This window comes from Zootermopsis nevadensis, unplaced genomic scaffold (genome assembly GCF_977971745.1).
Source record: "Zootermopsis nevadensis isolate Lab colony 2312 unplaced genomic scaffold, Znev_1.0 Znev_ptg000020l, whole genome shotgun sequence".
Taxonomy (NCBI): domain Eukaryota; kingdom Metazoa; phylum Arthropoda; class Insecta; order Blattodea; family Termopsidae; genus Zootermopsis; species Zootermopsis nevadensis.
In genome coordinates this window covers 7,869,727-7,888,277 of record NW_028259152.1, presented here as the reverse complement: position 1 = coordinate 7,888,277, position 18,551 = coordinate 7,869,727, and the positions used below count along the sequence as shown (strand labels likewise).

Genomic DNA, 18,551 nt, shown 5'->3' with positions numbered 1-18,551 from the left:
TGCTAATGAGCAGTGGTGGAAAAGATGTGGAAGCAAGCGGTAGTGACTTAATTTAAGGTATTGCCCAGAATTTTATTGGAGGGTCTGAAAAAAACCACATCAGTCAAGAGTTCCACTGCCTATTTGTCCCCACGTCTCAGTGGCATCCACCATACCTTTCTCTTGGACGGATCTCCTTCCACGACGCACTTTTGTTCCGTCTTCCTGTCATTATCTCCGCAATGCATTGTACATATTTCACTCTATATATACCTAACATGTGTATTTTACATTACGTAACTAACTCCACAGAAGAATATTCCTTGAAAACGTAACAGTTGCACAGAGCCGGGAGATTCTCTGCCTTTTTAAACATATAGATGCATCGCCATTTTCATAAACGTTCGACAAATGGCCCTATACTAGGCCAGCTTAATCCAGCCCCTTCTTCACTGCCTATTTTTCTAAAAAAATAATATTAACTTGCTATCTACGATAAGTTCTGCCTAATAGTCTCCCACCTCGATGTTCAGAAATATATTCGAGAAATGCAAAAACAAAAAAATCCGTTTCCCGCTTGTCTCAGAGACAACAATCACTGTACAGTTTTCCCCGTCTCCCTTTTAATTCTTCTTTATTATGCCCAAATATGAATTGCACTGTTGAATAATCTACGAAAATAAATTTTACACTTACTTGCTCAGAATCGCTTTTTCGTTGCGGGAGTTCACTTTACACATGAAAATGAAGCGGTGGATGCTGGCTGCATTGCAATGTCTAAAGTGCCACTACGGAGCCACGGTACATTCGTATCCAAGCTCCACAAGACACGCATGGCCGTCCATTTTTAATATACTAAGTAACTTTATTCCTTTGTCACTGGCTGTGTTGAACAAAACTTGATCCTTTTTCTTCGTACGAATTCGTACTGCGCTCTACTTAACACTTCAACATTTCAATTAAATTCCGTCCAATTTGAAACACTTTGAATGAAATATTGTTACCGTATAAAGATTTACAGACATGAATCTATATTTAATTTTGATATTTTAGAGCAGGATATTCCATTTTAGGACGTCTGCCGATACTACTCTATGAACGTTTCCACTGCAGCATGCATGCCTACCAGTAGGTCATCTTAAGCGGTTGGAATCAGCCTCAGGAAGTTAAAACGTCCTGACCACACGGTTTATCTCATAACGGTATTTACAATTGGCTGACGGATCGTTTCGAACACACGAACTCAGTTAAACAACAACTGATAACGTCTTTATTCGAGGCCCTGGAACAATCACTAAATGTGCAGGAAAGAAGATATACAGACACGTTTTCCATCTACAGTTGAAAGCGACACAGTCCGAATATTTGCTCATACAAGACTGAGATAACACAGCACATGTATTGTGAAATTACAGTTTGATAACAAAAAATACAACATATATCGTCACCGACGTTTGTCACCAAGCAATAACTTTCCATTGTACAAACATTTGAAGAACGCGATAATACATGAAATTTATAATCCTCTTTGTTGGTATACGAGAGATCGAGTTATGGACATATTTACAGGTACCAACTTCATTTAACAGCGTTTCTCGTTTTCTAGTGTCTAAACAAGAGTTAGTAAGTCACTATATTTTCATTGGCCTAATTTGTTTCAATGTAATAGTTCCAGGCTTTACCTTCACTCGGCCAATAAGTAAGTAAAACATTTAATCCACCAGCTGTCGTTTCTGTGGAGGAGAGTCCTACGAGGCATTTTTCTTTCGAACCACATAAAACACAAAGCCACAACAATATCTATACATGACCAACACGTTAGTCACTTATTTTATTGTCTATTGTCTCTTAACTCACTCAAGACACTCTGTTTCTTGAAAGCACACAAATATGGAGCCACCACGACGTATACAACCAACAATACCTTCCTTAGCAACGAATTTCATTCCCTAGCCGTCCATGTTTTCGGAAGTTTCATCGGTGTCTGTCTCTCCGCAGGTCACAGCAACGTCTACACAAGGCCAATACGTCGAAAACTTACAGCAGTTACGGGAGGTTTTAGTGTCAATCCGTTAGGACAATGTCTACACACGGCCAGTACGTTAGTTCCAAAGCCACACAGAGGGACACTGCACTTCCAGGGGTAACACGAACATCACGAATAAGCATCGCTTACTACGCGACCTACCTGCAGCACGTATCGAGCACTAACTGACAAGCTGTTTGCTGACCACCGTACATTTTGAACTGGAGTCACGCAGGAATGTTTCGGTACAGCGGCGGATGTAAGAGAGACAAGTCGGAGTTCTCTTTTTGTGCGTGTTGTTTCACTTCCCTCCTCCTGCATTCATGGTTGGATGACCACCTACCTCCATTACTATCACAAGCTACAGTGTCCGGGTAACGAGATTCCGTTAAAAAGTAGTGTGTATGAAAGTGGAAATACAGACGATATTTTCAGCGTTCATGGAAACGTGTAATATTATCAAGCTCAACACAAATCGGAAGCATTCTGTATCTTCCGGCAACTGCAAATAGATTGATTGTAATTTGTTTCTATTATTTAATTTTCGTCCTTTCTTTATCTCCCCAACAATTGTGATAATATTCACATTTCCTTCAACAACACAGTAATAAGCTCTAGAATTCAAAATGTATGCTATAAAACTGCAGAAGTTGATGCAACGTCATTAATCAGTATGTCAACAGTCGACTGGACAGCCGAAACAGGTAGTCACAACGTTTAACATTTATATTTTGGCATAAAAGATCCTACTATGTTCAATGTACCACATTTGCCCTAATTTAATGCGTAATTCAGATTGAAAGCCAAAACTGAATACTGTTTAAAGTCTACAGACAAGTTCTACAAAATGTGTTAAATAGTTTATAAATACAGTAAACGACAATTAACGTATTAACTCTTTGAAGACCATTGGCAACTATATGCAGGCCTACCACGTTATGTAACAATCTCTACCTCTGCATGTAGAAGAAAGCAGACAATATGGTATATTTCTACTGTTTTGTGTATGGTATTGGCAACAAAAATTCATCAAATTTTATGCATGCCATTTGAATTCATTACAAATAAACCACAAAATACAAATGCGGGCAGCAGTTGTGAAGTTTACTTGAGGAATGGTTATAGACCATCTGTGGCAGGTCTACACAGATATTCGACACTATTTAGGTGATAAAAGAGGAAAACTGGAAGAATAATTTAAACCGAACTATTTCGGAGACGGCGAATCAAATTTAACGTACGTGTGTTGTAATATCTACAGAATGAGACATAACACCGACATAACATATTATGTTATTAATAGAGTGAATTCAAATTACCGATTCAATGCGGTAAAATACTAACACATAAATCATAAAAGCTGAAAAATATAATCCTTCTAATTGATTAAATTCTCAACAAAATCACCGAAAAATATTTACACACCGTGCTAAAATACCGACGCAAGGCAGGCTTATTAAATAATTTACACAGTGGGTTCAAATATCAAAAAACGTGTTAAAATATCGATACAGAGCAATAAAAATATCAGTGACTAAGATGAAAGCATGGATATTCTGATGGACTGGAAGTGATATTATCGACGCTATGAGCTGTAACCGTCTTGCCCAGTGATGCCATCTTCCAAGGTTTCGCCATGAAATGCGATGTTCATCGTCAGGGCCATTTATCAGCAAGGCTGATTATCATATTTTGACAGACCTTGGACAGAGTAAACGGATGTGCTTAATTTAACGCCAAAATACGTTCACCTACCAGGATAACTAGGAAGACCGTATACGCTTCGGGTGCTACAAGTATATAGCTTAAAGATTAGGATTTGAGGTTCTGATGGCGGTGAATACGAATATGGCTGTCTTCTGAGTTGCCGCGTCGTGTAGTTTACCACTATTTCAGATGTTATTACTGCCTCCATCATCAGTATTCATTGCCCTCATAATGGAGGCAGCAAAGACCTTTAAACAGTGGGTATACTCATTCTATTGCCATTCACATTACGTCATATTTAATTTAAATATTCAATGAATGCTACAAGCATGTACGGAATTTTCGATTCTTCTTTCCTTCGGCTTTTATAGATTTGTTTTAAAGCGAGTTTCAGTACAAAAATACTTATGAAATTATGAATTCGTTTGGATATTTAGTAGGATTCGTTACACATCACAACGCAGAGAAACGCTGATGTGTTGTTGTTCCAGTTACCGGGAAACTGCCACATGACACGCGTCCTCGTATTTGGTGTAGGGAATCTGAGATTTTCACCACAACCCCGCCATAGTTCATAGGGTTTCTTTCCTTATTCCGTTTACTTGTTCCTCTTTTTCGCCCTTCTTCGTTGCTTCTTCCTTGCTTTCTCCCGCATTCTTTTCCTTTTTCGTCTTCACTTCCGCATATTATTTCCTTGTGCTTTTACCTTGGATCGCAACGCCGCACCAAGCATTGATTAACCCTTCGAAGCAAGAAATTCCCCCAAACATTCAACAATTCAGTTACCACCTCAACGAAAACACACCTCCATCACAAATATCAAAATGTTAATCTTGTTTATGTAAATAATCAGTTTTTTTTCAGAATCCTATTAAACCTATCAATATACTCTGTGGGCGAAATGCACAGATACTGAATATTAAAGCAAAGTGGTCCAGAACATACAAGTACCATTACGCTTAAAAGGGTTAACCTGAGCGGTATTTGACTCCACGAAGTACACAGCTTAGCATTTTTATTTGGCGTTCATACCCATTACCAGAAGACAGCAGACATCTTCATGCTCACGATTTGAAGATACCAGTTTAATGTTCATATAGCATTCAGCGACACTACACAACATACAGACATAAATTCTACTGTAGACATCGTAACCTCGAACTGACAGACAAAGAGTTGTCTGCATTTCATTAATTTGGCGCAAATAACACACAGAATATGTAATTGTATCGGGCAATGTTTTCCTTCAGGCAAACCAACTTCATACTAGCATCAAACTAGAGATAAAACGAGGCCACAGAGCAGCCCGTTGAAGCATAACGAGCCATATCTTCACTATTTGTAGCTGGTCTCTCGAACTTTCGATGGCCCCTATACCTGGATTATTCGTCCATATCCGATTTCGTGAGAAGAAAGTTGAATAATCGAAAATGGATTGACCTAGTAGCAATTCCATGCCGACTTTAGAAAAACATTTCATGGCGAAGAGCGCTTAAATAAGGCAAGGTTTCCTGTGTTAAGGAACAAAGATTATAGAAGGAAAGAGGACAAAAGGAAACAAGTAAGAAATAAAGTAATATAAGAAATACGGAAAAAGGAAGGAAAGGATAAGCAAAGGAAGAATGATATAGAGCAAAAAATAAAACAAAAACGAAAGACGAAAAGAAGAAAACATGAAAAAAGGAAGTTATGAAACATAACCAACTACCTAGATGGCTTACCGAACCCAAAGGTTCATCACCGAATTAACCAAAGCCCTCCATCGGTCCCTGTCCTGGGCCAATAAAATCCAGTCTCCTTCAACTCCTATCTCCCGTAGATCCCGCCTGAGATTATCTCCCATCTACGTCTAGGTCTCCCCAGCGGTCTCTTCCCTTCAGTCTTCCTCACCAATATCCGGTGCACACCTCTTGTAACATCCATGCGCGCTACATGCCCAGCCCATCTCATTCTTCTCGGCTTAATCACCCTGACAATACTGGGGGAGCAGTACAGATTTTTAAGCTCATCATTATGCAGATTTCTCCATACCTCATCCTCTTCTCTCCTAGGCCCAAATATCCTCCTCAACACCCTGTTCCCAAACACCTGCAATCTGTGTTCCTCCCTCTGAGTGAGAGACCATGTTTCGCACCCATACAAAACAACGGGCAAAATTATTGTTTTGTATATTTTAATATGTAGGTTCTTATAAATCAGACGGGAAGACAAAATATTTTGAACTGGAAAATACCAAGCATTTCCAGAATTTAGTCTCCTAATTTCCTCGTGAATGGAAAGTAATAAAACCAAAAAAGAAAGAAATTACAAGAGAAGGAAAAGGCAAACAACTGCCAATGAAAAAAGAAAACCAGAGAGAAAAATAAAGGCAGAAAGATCGATGACTTTAAATAAATATGGAAGAAAGTGGTCGAGGTCTATTTTAAAATATCACGGCATTTGTCTGGAGGAACTGGGGTAAAAATAAATGTCCCAAGCCAGGTTTCTAATGTGTGATCTCTAAACTACGAAGCAGGAGTGCCAATCACTATTTCTTCTGAATCCAGTGGATGGTCAACGAACTTTGTTGATTCACGTCCTCCATGAGTGCAACAATTCCATTATTCCACGCGGATTTCAAAGTCTCTTACAGGACACTCCTTGAGCTCATCTCCATATACGGTAAATCAGACACCGAGCGTTTCACCATGCTACAGGAATGGTCTCGCGGGATTTGTAGATTATGCGCGCTAAATGTAATTGGCATCGCTGTGCTAAGCGTTGAATGTGTGTGAAAGTGAGGAAATTACTAGTCTGTATCGCCAAGAAAAAGTGATTTGTTAATGCGACAATGGTAGCTGCAAGTACCATGTGGTTTGCAATAAATAGCGATTCTTTCCCTCGGCTGATAGATGGAAGTAAAGTTTGCTTGACAGCCGGGCATTGATCTTCGTCACAAATCAGGACCAGCTATGGGGCCTCACACCTTTGCCTGCTCTTTTGTTAGCGTATCCTTAATTTTTGTTTTCTTTATGTTCTTTACTTGTTTATTTAAGTATTCCGGAGGTATGTAGAGCGGATTGCTTCTTGAGAAACTAATAGCCGCTTATCAAAAAATTCTTCGCATTTCAGTCTCCCTGAACTACCCTGGCTACTGTGGTTATCACGGGTACTTCCTTCTGTGGCATCCTAGTCACGCAATTATGTGGGGAATCCTCCAATTATGTCATAATCCATACTGAGAGACACCAGACATCGGGCGAATGCACCAGAATTGCCGATCTTTCGTATATTTTCTAATTTGCTATAGTAAACATTTCACGCAATGCTAAATCAAATAATCCTCAAAGTGGTTTCAGAGATAATAAATTCGAACTGAGATGGACAACGTCCCAATTATGCACTGCCAAGGCTACCAACGCGCAGTGCTTATGCACAGCGATTTCTCTGCATTCTTTCACAAGGTATTCTGAACAGTCTGCAAGCTTATTCCATTACAGAGACGAATAGAACTTACTAAATCAGCTGTGAAACAAAGATTTATCCTATGGCTATTCTTCTCATCAAGTTATGTAGTCCTGACGACGGCTGCAGCGAGAGTCTGCCTGTCCGTCCATCGTCTCGGTTCAAGGAATGGGAACCAACGTAATGCAACCTGCAAACAAAGCATTCCACCTTCTTCAGCGATGCCCAACCGATCCACTTCCGGACCGACACTAGTTTCTGTTTGCTCTGCTGTCTGACCAGAAACAGAACGACCAGACAGGGACGGGTACGATTGGCTGTTCTAAAATAGACTCACTATTCTATAGCAGAAGCCCACGGACCAACACCATTAATACCAAAGCCAGTCCACCACTCGACACGATCCTAAGCCAGTGTCAGCCACCTCCCGTTCTTACAACTCAACATTCATCTTAATGTTATCCTCACATGTTCTAAGTCTTCTAAATAGCCGTTTTTTCGAGACGTTTCCATACGACAATTATGTATACATATGTTTTCCTCTCATCTGTCTAGCCCATGGTAAACAATATTTCACCTTCCTTGCAATATATGTGACCCGCATAAACAATTTTCTCGGTATGTTTTATATTATGCATATGCAAAAGTAATTCTGTAAGCTTATTGAAACTGTGAGCGAACGGAAACACACAAGAGGGTGTACGAGTACTCATTATTAAGTTTTGCGATCAGACGTTTCACAGCCATACAGAAATGCCAAAATCGAACAGACCAATGAATTTCTTCTTGCTGTACGTTCATGAGCGTCGTCAATAAACCCTCCACTGGAACCCTATCCTGAAACAGTCAGATCCAATACACGCCCCATCACAGCGTCCATTTTAATATCAGGTTAACTGGTTTGCCGTAGAATGTAAGGCTACACCGCAAGGTACTGTGCGTCGCGAGGAATAGGCCGAGAAGCACTTGTCTAATTCACAATTACGATGTTTATTTACTTGCAGTGGAAAGAAACACGGGTTAAATGCGAACAGCTGCATTTATTTGTGCTTAAGTACAGAACATCGTTCGTGACCACCCGGTAGGACCGGTTACGGTTTGCTAACAACAATAATGAGCCGTGAAATGGCAGGATTGTTCGCTCCGTTGCGAGGTATGCGTTTTCTTGTATCCTGACTTATTTAACGACGATTATCCAACTAGCGTTGAACAGCAGGATGCTCGCGAAATGCAAATTAATGGACTGAAAAGGGTAATCTTTGAGGACTATGAGTAAAAAAGATGACAATATTAAAATGGATCTTAGGGAAATTGCTTGTGAGGATGTAGATTTGATTCTTTCGGTCCACGGTATTGTCCAGTGACGGGCTTCTGTGATGATGAACCTTTGGGTTCCATAAATGCTGGAGAATTTCTTCACCACCTGAGGGACCATTAGTTTTTTCAAGGATTCTGTCCCATACAGTGAACGAGTGAACGAAAAAGAGACTGTGTCGGCCTTTGCCTGGATTTATTTTTTTGTTTATTTAACGACATTTCTTCGCCCCTACTGATTTTTATCGTAATTACATAACGGAGAGACAATATGAATCAGCAGTCCTTCCCTTATCTTAAGAGACAAAGTTTCACACGTGCACGTAACAATAACAACACAGACGTTCTATACACGTACGTTGTATAGAAGTTTCGATACCGATCGCCGGCCTATTGGAACTGAAAGTAGCTCAAGGATGCGGAGAACATCACTTGAGCGCAGTAGTAGGTCACACGACCTTTGCATGTCTTTTAGAATTAACTTCGTGTGCTTCGAAACTGGTTTGAGATTCCTAGTATATTTCGGAATGTAGAAACAAGTCTGATCTTGTCTTTTTTGGCTACCTGTGTGAAGAATGTTGCATGCCCTGCCCTGGTTTAAACCGGCGTGCATTTATTGGACGCGGAAATGACATTCATAATCCACACGACTATACTGTGAGCTGGGATAGCTCAGTCAGTAGGTAAAGGGCTGCGAAATTGGTCGCCGGAATTGATTCCAGATACGAGTTAGGGTCATTCTCTTCGCCTTCGACAAGTCCAGATAGGCTGAGGAGTCAGTTTCTCCTAGAAAAAGGGCAGTAGATGCAGAAGAAAACCTGAAGGGGCTAAATAACTTGGGAGATCAAAATTTATATGCCAGGATAATATTAAAATGAATCTAAATAACGAGAGCAGAGACTTGATTTAACCTCTTAAAATCGAAGTTCTTCTAAATAATATTTAAAAACCTCGTTCTTACTTTAAAGTAAACATACTGTATCCATTACAAAGCTCACTTTGTTAATGTTGTTTACGAAAATAATCATTGAGAATCATACGAAAGCCATAAATACACCCTGTGGGCAAAATGCATATGTACCTGTTGTTAAAGCAGGAGTTTCATTAAGTTATCACTGGATTTTAAAGGGTTAAATGACGCAGAACAGAGTCCAGTGGCAGGCTCTTAAGAAAAATGTTGAAGTACGTAAAAATCACGTGATTTCTTGACCAGCTTATTTACTATCAGCTTCTCAACTCTGCTGTATGACTTTGTTCTTCCTAGTGCAATGTAACAGAAACATATATCTGCTGTGTTGCAGCAATCCACGACCGGCGGACAGCTTCTTATAAATACAACTCACGTTAATTCTGGCATTAGTAGGTCATGAACAAATGTAGCAACTAAGGATTCTTCAGATTCTGATCTTAGTGGAGTAATTGTCTCCAGTCAATAAGTATCAGGAAAACTACACGGATATTAATTTCTTGTGTATAACAGTTTGGAAACTGCTTTGGATTACCTTCACTGGTACTTAGAAGCTAACAGTAGACCCACCTTTCAAATAATTCCTTACAATTTTAACTTGTTTTTACATAAATTGCATATTTGAGCGCATAATAGGGAAGTCGTGTCTGTCGGAATATTTCAGCCCCGAAACTACCTATTTATTTCAGTGAAGTGTAGAACTGCATGCATTACAGAATTTGTACGTAAAATCTAAGTTTAGCCCGTATCGGCACAAGCTTACCCCGATTTTACTTCAATCTCAGATCAACAAATATCCGTTTTCTAAAGAACGGCTCATCATTTAATGCGCAAAACTACAAGTTTCATTAAGAACTACACGTACGTACATTTACATAAAATTTTCGCTAAAAATAATTCAGTGATATTTCAGGTTCATATGGAGGCGAGTATGGGTTGTTGCACCGTGTAATCTTGCAGAAGTTTACAGACGTTTCATGCCTCAATCACCAGAGTGATCACCAGACTGCATAGCGAAACAAACGAGAAGACAGTCAGACATTTATCTTCAAAAATAATATGTCTAAACACAGTGTCAGGTCCTTAGGCCTAATACAATTCAACGGTAAACTGAGTACACATTAACACTGTGTCAAATGAAGTACGCAAAACGTCAAACAAGTCTGCAACATAATACTCCATGGAAGTAAAACTTTCTGCTCTTGTGCTTTATATGGATTGACAGGCTCCATTTGAGAATCCAGATGTCACTTTTATCACCAACTCCGTGTGTGCTGTTTTATTATTTCACACATCTGAATCGTGTACGAGTTCAGTCGTCAGAAAGTTCAATGTTTGTGACAGTCAATCATTAAACCAGTATGACGTCACAAATATTCACTCATTTGTTCCGTACAGGGGCACAATCTCATTATTATCGTGCATTAAGAAGGTTGCCTGACCAAGTACAGACCGTGTTATTACTTCATAAGTAATTCTAATTACCCCTAAATAATTTATGTTGAATATTTTTACCATATATGATGTGAAGCTTTCACGGTGGCTTTCATTAATAAAGTCTTCTCGGGCTATCAGCCGTGTTAGATGTTGATTAATCGCCGACGTTTCGAGGACCATCTCTGTCCTCATTTTCAAGGCTGTTGACTGTGTGGCCTTGGGTTCGAATTTGGCCCTAAAAGTTATTACGTATCTGAGGTCTCTTTGTGGCTTTTTTCAGTCCCTATAAGCAAGCATTGAGATAAATTATACCATGACGGCTTCTTTATAGAGACTTTTAGTTCATCATTGACAGCCAAATTATCACATGACGCTAGATAACTCATCCAGCAATGAAAGGCCATGTACTAAAATAAAGTAAAATGTATTGGCAGACGTATTTATAACACATTAACCACGTAGATTTTAAGTGTCGTCAAGTCAAAGTGAGTTTGTATCGGAAATTAATGTTAGTAAGGTGCATTAAGTCATATACGTATAAGAATTTTGAAACCATTTGGAACAACCATAGTATTCGATGCATTGCAAAGGCTAATGGATGAGTTGAGTATAATTATTTTATTTTATTGTTATATGAGTTCAAATCAAACTACTGATTTTCTCAACGAAAACAATAAAAACATAACAAGAAAAATATCACCAAGGAAATACAGTTGATTGGCGAGTCAGAAATATGTGTTAAATGGATTTGGACCGTATGTGGCTTACTCTTCGCCCTGACGACAGACACAGCAAATACTTCTGGAAAGTTACTAGACTTCTACCAGACTGCAAGGTGCAAATCCCAGAAGTTGGCCATATTCATACCGGCCGCTGTGAGAACTTGAAATCTCAAATTCTTCAACTAAATAATGCCCGGGGGGAAATAACACGGCACAACATGAATATATCTTATACACCAGACGATCAGAAGATAAACATGTTTAGTGCAATGTACAAAAAGTTGTTTCTTGTGGCAGAAGCTTTCTCCGATCAAGCGAGAAGAATCACACATTTACGCCTATAAGTTCTTCCTGTTAAATTAATGGTCAGTGAGCTGTAAAATTGCATGTCTGTGTGTGTGTAGGCCCAACATTACAAGTGTGTATGAGTATCTAAGGTTCCTTCAACGTTTTCTTGAGGATCCACACAGATATTTCATTTCCGGTAATTATTACGTGACGAAGCAAGCGACTGGTCATGCATAGAACCGTTTGTTACTCTTGATTTGGCAACAAAACATGTCATGTAACAGCAACAGTGGGCTATGTCCAGCAGACCCGTCAGTGGCTTGTATACAAACACACAAACAAATTATGCATGGCTTGAATGTGTCCTTTCAAATGTTTCATCTGTTATAATAATATGATGGTGGTTATTGTTCTAGTAGTTAACATACCGACCCAGTATTGAAGATTTCATGTGTTCGATCACAACCGTTGTTACTATCAAAAATAAAGAAGTGATGAAATATCTGTCAGTAATAATGACAACCAAATACACGAAGGCGGGAGTAAAGCCAACTCCCGAAACGTCGCGTATATTGGACTTCAATGGATAATGTTCAGAAAAATATTCATATAACGAATCATTTATTGCTACAAACAATTACAGAATGATAATCACGAAGGCAACAAATCAAAATTGCGTTCACGAACAGATTAAGAACGGATTAAATTTGATATTACGCAATGCAGATTATTTTATCTGCACGGTCGATTTTCTATCTCAAATTTAAATCGCCGTTGGTGCTGGCACTTCTGCCTTTATTAGTAGTGCATTCGGAACTCTAAAAATTATCCTGGCTCAGGTTTATCGTGGTTATACCCAGTCCTTCTAGGCAAAAGCTGAAAGTAATATCTTAAATTGCCTTTCCCTCAATGTCCTTCACATGATTCACAACATCCAAACATTGTAACCTATGCAGTTAAGGAAGCGTCATTACATAATCCAAGAATCAATGACATTCTCTCAACAGATGAACATGGAGATTAACGAAAAATGGTGCCAAATGATGATCACGAAGTGCGAATGAGTACGGATTTGGAAGGAAACGTTCTTTGTTTAAGAAACTGATGCCAAAGCTAGTTTATATAATGATTTAAGAATTTAGTGCGTACGGCACAGAAAAAAATTCACAATGACAAAAATCAACTGGTTAATGTTGTAATCGCTGTTCAGAGTGAGAATCATACTAAACCCACGAGTACAAAATTCACCATTACTGATTCTTAAAGCAGGTAGTACGTATACTTCTTATTGGGTTAATTCAAGGTAGGCTTATTGTTCCGACATCCAGTTTCGAAAGACATGAAACCTACGAAAAACTCAGAGCACTCGAAAACATGACCGAGCTTTAAGCCGGGTACCTCCTTTCTGCAAGTCCGTAGTGTTACCGCGACAAGTACTTTATTTACTCAATAACATCGCCTTTTCGTAGTTTCTAGCCTTTAGCTTGAGAGATATGTTACATTTAATGGCAAAGATTTCGAAACTGACAGACAGAATAATGGCGTTGCAGAAATGAGGCCGATGTGATAATCGTGAGCGACAGCAGCATGGAACATCAGACAATGACCGGAAAAACGTGCGCTGAAATCAAGGCATGCCTTAATATACAAATTAATCAGCTGTGAAAAAGACAAATGCGGGAAAAAAGTGAAACCGATGAATAAGGAGAAAATTCTCAATACCAGATGTCATCGACGGATAAGCAAGTGACAAGGAAGACGAAAGAGAAAATTGAAGCCAGAACAGTAAGAAATTAAGTATTCATGTGCCGGCTTCATGGAGCGGGAACTATACAGGATGAGTCAGAAGTATGTTTACAAAACTTTGTGTGCGTGTTCCAGGATCAAAAATAAGGGAAAAATGTTCCCATGAACACGGGGTCGCAAATGTTTCATTTTCGAAATAATAGCCAAAAATAAGTTTCAATGAATTGGCTTTATATCAAAGTGAATCCAGCTTCCATAAAAGATTTCCAATTAACGTTTGGGCAGGAATTGTTGGCGACATGCTTATTGGTCCACACATGCTTCCATCACGTCTAAGAGGATCTTCATATAGGCGATTCTTAAGAAGACACTTGCCATGTCTCCTTGAAGATGTACCACTGAATACAAAAATACAAATGTGGTTTATGCACGACAGCACACTTCTCCCATCGCGTCAGAGATCATCTCAATGAACAGTACTCTCAGAGAGGGATTGGACGCGGTGGCCCAGTAGCATGGCCACCGAGGTCACCGGACCTGACTCCATTAGACTTTTATCTGTGGGGGTTACTTGAAATCCGTCGTTTATGCAACACCCATAAACAATGAAGTCGACCTATGAGAACGTGTGCAGAATGCATGCGAGATGATTCGAGGAAACCCTGGTGTGTACGAACGAATCCGCCAGTCTTGTGTACGTCGTGCTCGGGCATGTGTGGAAAATGGAGGACCGACCTTTATGTATCTGTTATAAAGAAACATCCCTGTCCTTATACTTGGCAATAAAGGCATAAATTGAAAATTATTTTTGGCTATTATTTTGAAAAACTAGCATTTGCGACCACAGGTTTATAGGAACATTTTTTCTTGTTTTTGATCCAGGAACACGTACACAAAGTTTGTAAACATACTTTTGACTCACTCTGTATACATAGAGTCCAAGTGAATTCAAACGAACATAATTACTTTGTTAATATCCCTGATTTGACTAATGTCACAAGCTTTCGGAACTCTTCAGCTGATTCTTCAACAACATCAGCTGTTAGATTAGGATGGGCTAGATTAGGTTAGGTTAGGTTGAGATAGGTTAGGTTACATTCTGTAACTCTTTGTCACGTCACCCCTCTGCACCGCGTTACAGTAGGTGACACCTGGGAACGCTTTTGACTTGATTGATATCTATTAAGTGAGTAGATCTGCAACAACATATTTGCATCTTTCTTGAATTAACATCAAGTTTCATAACATAAACATGCAGAACAGAAATAACTCCTCATTGACACCGACATAATCGTCAGGTCGCCATCTCGTTACTTCACATCTTCTTCCGGTACTTTACTTAAAGTTACACACTCGTCAAAAACCGATCGCAATACAAAAACACGAGGAAGAGAAATTAATGACGCCAACGCTGCTCTCACCCCACACGCGTACATGTACTCGATCGATCTGCTCATCATTCAACCGATGACTAACACCTGTGCCATGTGGTGCTCCCCGCGGTACAGGGCGACTCGAAAAAACGTAACCATCGTCATTTTCGTCCACAGTATGTGCATACCAATGCACGTATTATCTATTTTTGTAGGATGCATCCTGTTGTGTGCTGATCGTCAGGTTGACAGTTCGTCTACACATCAATTTTTCATTACAGTCCCAAAGTTTATTAAGATATTAGATGCATTTTCATTCTGTGAAATTGCGAGGGAGCGGAAACACCTACAAGGATGTTTGACCACGCATTTGAAAGAAAACGTCTCCCCGATGCCTGTAAAACAAATTTGTTGCGATAGTCTCATGAAATATAATTTTAGGTGTTTTACCAAAAAATAACACGTTATACATACTATTTAAAATTCGAATGGATTGTTTTAATTCTTTAAATTATGTAAAGTGTGTGCTTTCAGCGGGTCTGAGAAAGAACCGACAGCGAAGACAGATTTTTGAAAACTTCTTCACTTATGCATTCAGCATAATTATTTATTTGGCATAAAATCGCTTCATCGACGTAATGTGCAGAAAGAATTACAATCAGGTTCTCTCATGGTTTTTGTTTTCTTTGCGAGGCAGAGCTTATATGAAATTCTGGGATAGAAATCTTTCTCACTTCAGTTGTTTCACACCCAGTCGGGCCTGTTCCAGGGTTCTCAAAACTTCCTCGAATCCTTGTGTCGCACCCCAGTTTATGGCTTGTGAGAATCCATTTACAAACATTAGTATCACTTTACAATGTGTAACAGGAAATACCCAGGATTAAACACTGCTCTTGCTACACTGGCCGTGTAGTAGGCACAAGCAACGCGGTACAGTGCGTATCAGCTTGATGACTGAGCTCTGTTATTTAATGAGCGTCCAATTTTTCGTATCATTAAATATATTTTCAGTATTAACACACTTGTACGAGAAATAACCCGGTCTGAATTTGTGATTGAGCGAAAACTATCCTGAATGTTTAAATTCCCTCTATCCTTAAAGGGAATGCTGAGAGAGTACTTAAAAGTAGATAACAATTTATTTTCCAGTCATTTCTCTTTTCTAATACATAATAATCCTTTAAACTAGTCAAGCATTTCTTTGGCCACTCACCGCGAGGGAAAAACACAAATTTCTGACCTTAGAAACAGCAACAAACAGGAGACTGAATAAAATTATATTCTCGGGAGTTTCACTGTTGGTGCTTTCATGAAACATTTTTGGGCGACTGAATCAACCAAGTTATGGTGAGATAGAATCGATATGTTGCACCACCGTTTTATCGAAAAATCGAAGGGGGCCACTCGGGATACTTATCTGCAGAAGAGAGGATAATATTAAAATGAATCTTAAAGAGATGGGCAGTCTCATGTGAACACGGTATTGAGCCTTCGAGTTGCAGCAAGAGTTCTTACCAACCGAGGTACTATCGCTTCCACAAGAAGGAACATTCAGCACGGAGTAGTTAATTTACGATACAAATGACCTTTTGGCAATCAGCCTACAGGGACAGGACACGTAATGTCACAACGTGATACGAAGGAACATGTGCACTTCGTGAAGTTGTTTTGTTGATAAGCTTTCCTTACCACTTAGCTTAGTCACGGGCTAAGAAAGGAACTTGTTTCTTCCATCTTTGTTTATTGTTTCAGGTTTCTATGCAGGCAAATAGGACTGTCCCCCTGAAAAGATGACACACGGGGCACATGCATATATTTTAAGCCTTATGATGGCTTTGGTCCGGTCCGACAATCCGGATTTGCCATCCTGCTGGTATGTTCTGGCAGTGACCGCAAGTTGTAAAACGAAATTGTCAGAACACTTCCCTTCCTGAACATCTGCAGTTCAGATTATTGCACCGAATGGATCGTGAGGCAACAAACATGAACAATGATTAAAAACACTTTCAACATTAACTAATTAATTAATACAGAAGCAACTAGTTAATTGATCAACTAGCTACTAAGCAAACAACCAGCTACTTCAATGAACCTATTTACAAACGCGATGAGTCTTCTTTTGGCACTTAACCTATACAGTAAACCTTTGATTTAACGTATAAAGATTTTACGTATTTCGGATTTAAGGAGTTTCCAGTTTTTTTTATGGACGCGAGACAAAGTTCGTGAAAACCAAAAATGTCCGCTAAAGACTTTTTACGCTTAATTATCTCATTACATAGTAATGCTTTAATGAACCTTGTGTCATTATAGGTGTCCAGTTGTGAAATTTAATGGACAATCGGCATTACCAGACACCCCTCCCCATTAGTCCGTCAAATCGACGGTTTGCTATAGTTATCTACAGCCAAGAAATGATTTGCCAGTAACGCTCTGGAAATGTTAGCAAAAGTTTTACTTAAAAGGTGACAAATTTCTAAGCCGTTACTATTTTGAGAATTGTTAACATTTACATTCTGGACAGCTGGACGTTACGAACATTTTTCTCAACATATCGAATAGCATAACACAAATCCGGGGTTATACCAGAAATTGCAGGACGTCTGTCAATGTGTGCCTAAGCTCCAAGCCATGAACACGTACTGAGGACGAGCGCTTAATCTCCACATCAGCAATAAATAAAAGCGAGTAATAGACAATTTTATGCTCCATCCGAAATATTTAACTACTCTTTAGAATCTACAAAGATTGTATGGCCTCAAACGAATGGATAACTACAATTTGATTTAAAAAGATGTTAAGAAAGTGGCCGTGATCTTCAAGGCACCACATTAAACTTGTTTCTGCAGGGACTAAGGGATATTAAGAAAAAAAAACTCCATCGTCGGGTCGAAATTCGAATTAGAGCCGGCTTTACCCCTAGGAAAATAAAATAGGTTGTGGTTTCCTCCGAAAACGAAAGCTGCGTGGGACCACAGAGCGTTACGGTAAAAATAAGTGACTATTCTCTTATCGGAAACAGAAATCCGGAAACACAAATCCAGGCAAGGATGTTTACTGACTGGGCCATATCAATACTTGAAAAAGTTAATTATTCACTCCAATTTTACAACATGAAAATTCAAAACAAACAGCTAATACGGTTTTTTTTAATGTTTCGGTACCACCGATCATTTAATTCTGCCAGCTTTTACGTCACAATGTGACACAACATACCTTTGTACGGATAATGCGTATTGTATTTCCATCCACTACATTCACCATTACAAAACAGTGTTTTCCACCTCCCACTATGACACTAACACGCACTGTGAACAATACATTCACGTTCACGAATCCCGATAACATGGCGAGACTGCTGCTCCATCTAGCGGCGTAAACGGTTACTTCCAACAGAAGTTGTACCGACTGCGTTTACAGAGGCACTGCTAACTCGCTCTCTGCCATCATCATCAAGACTGCACCACCTGTTCAATAACACCTTATTCTACGTCATAGACTCAGAAAGTGTGTTACGTTTGGTTTAGAGAACGAATACCTATTGTTTC

The 18,551-nt window shown here is 39.3% G+C and overlaps 1 protein-coding gene across 3 annotated transcripts in view; it reads right to left on the bottom strand.

Annotated features, from left to right (window-relative positions):
• The window catches only part of LOC110832430 (uncharacterized), a 51,117-nt gene that overhangs the window by 25,607 nt on the left and 6,959 nt on the right, over nt 1–18,551 (bottom strand). The window contains exon 1 of one of the 3 annotated variants that reach the window (XM_022069419.2): nt 18,220–18,345. The exons of 1 other annotated variant lie outside the window; for it this stretch is intronic. In XM_022069419.2, coding sequence (XP_021925111.1) covers nt 18,220–18,251 — 32 coding nt within the window. In that variant the 5' untranslated portion in view covers nt 18,252–18,345. Of the gene's footprint in view, nt 1–675; nt 2,253–18,219; nt 18,346–18,551 lie in introns of those variants that run through there. One more of the 3 variants, XM_022069418.2, reaches the window with a different exon arrangement.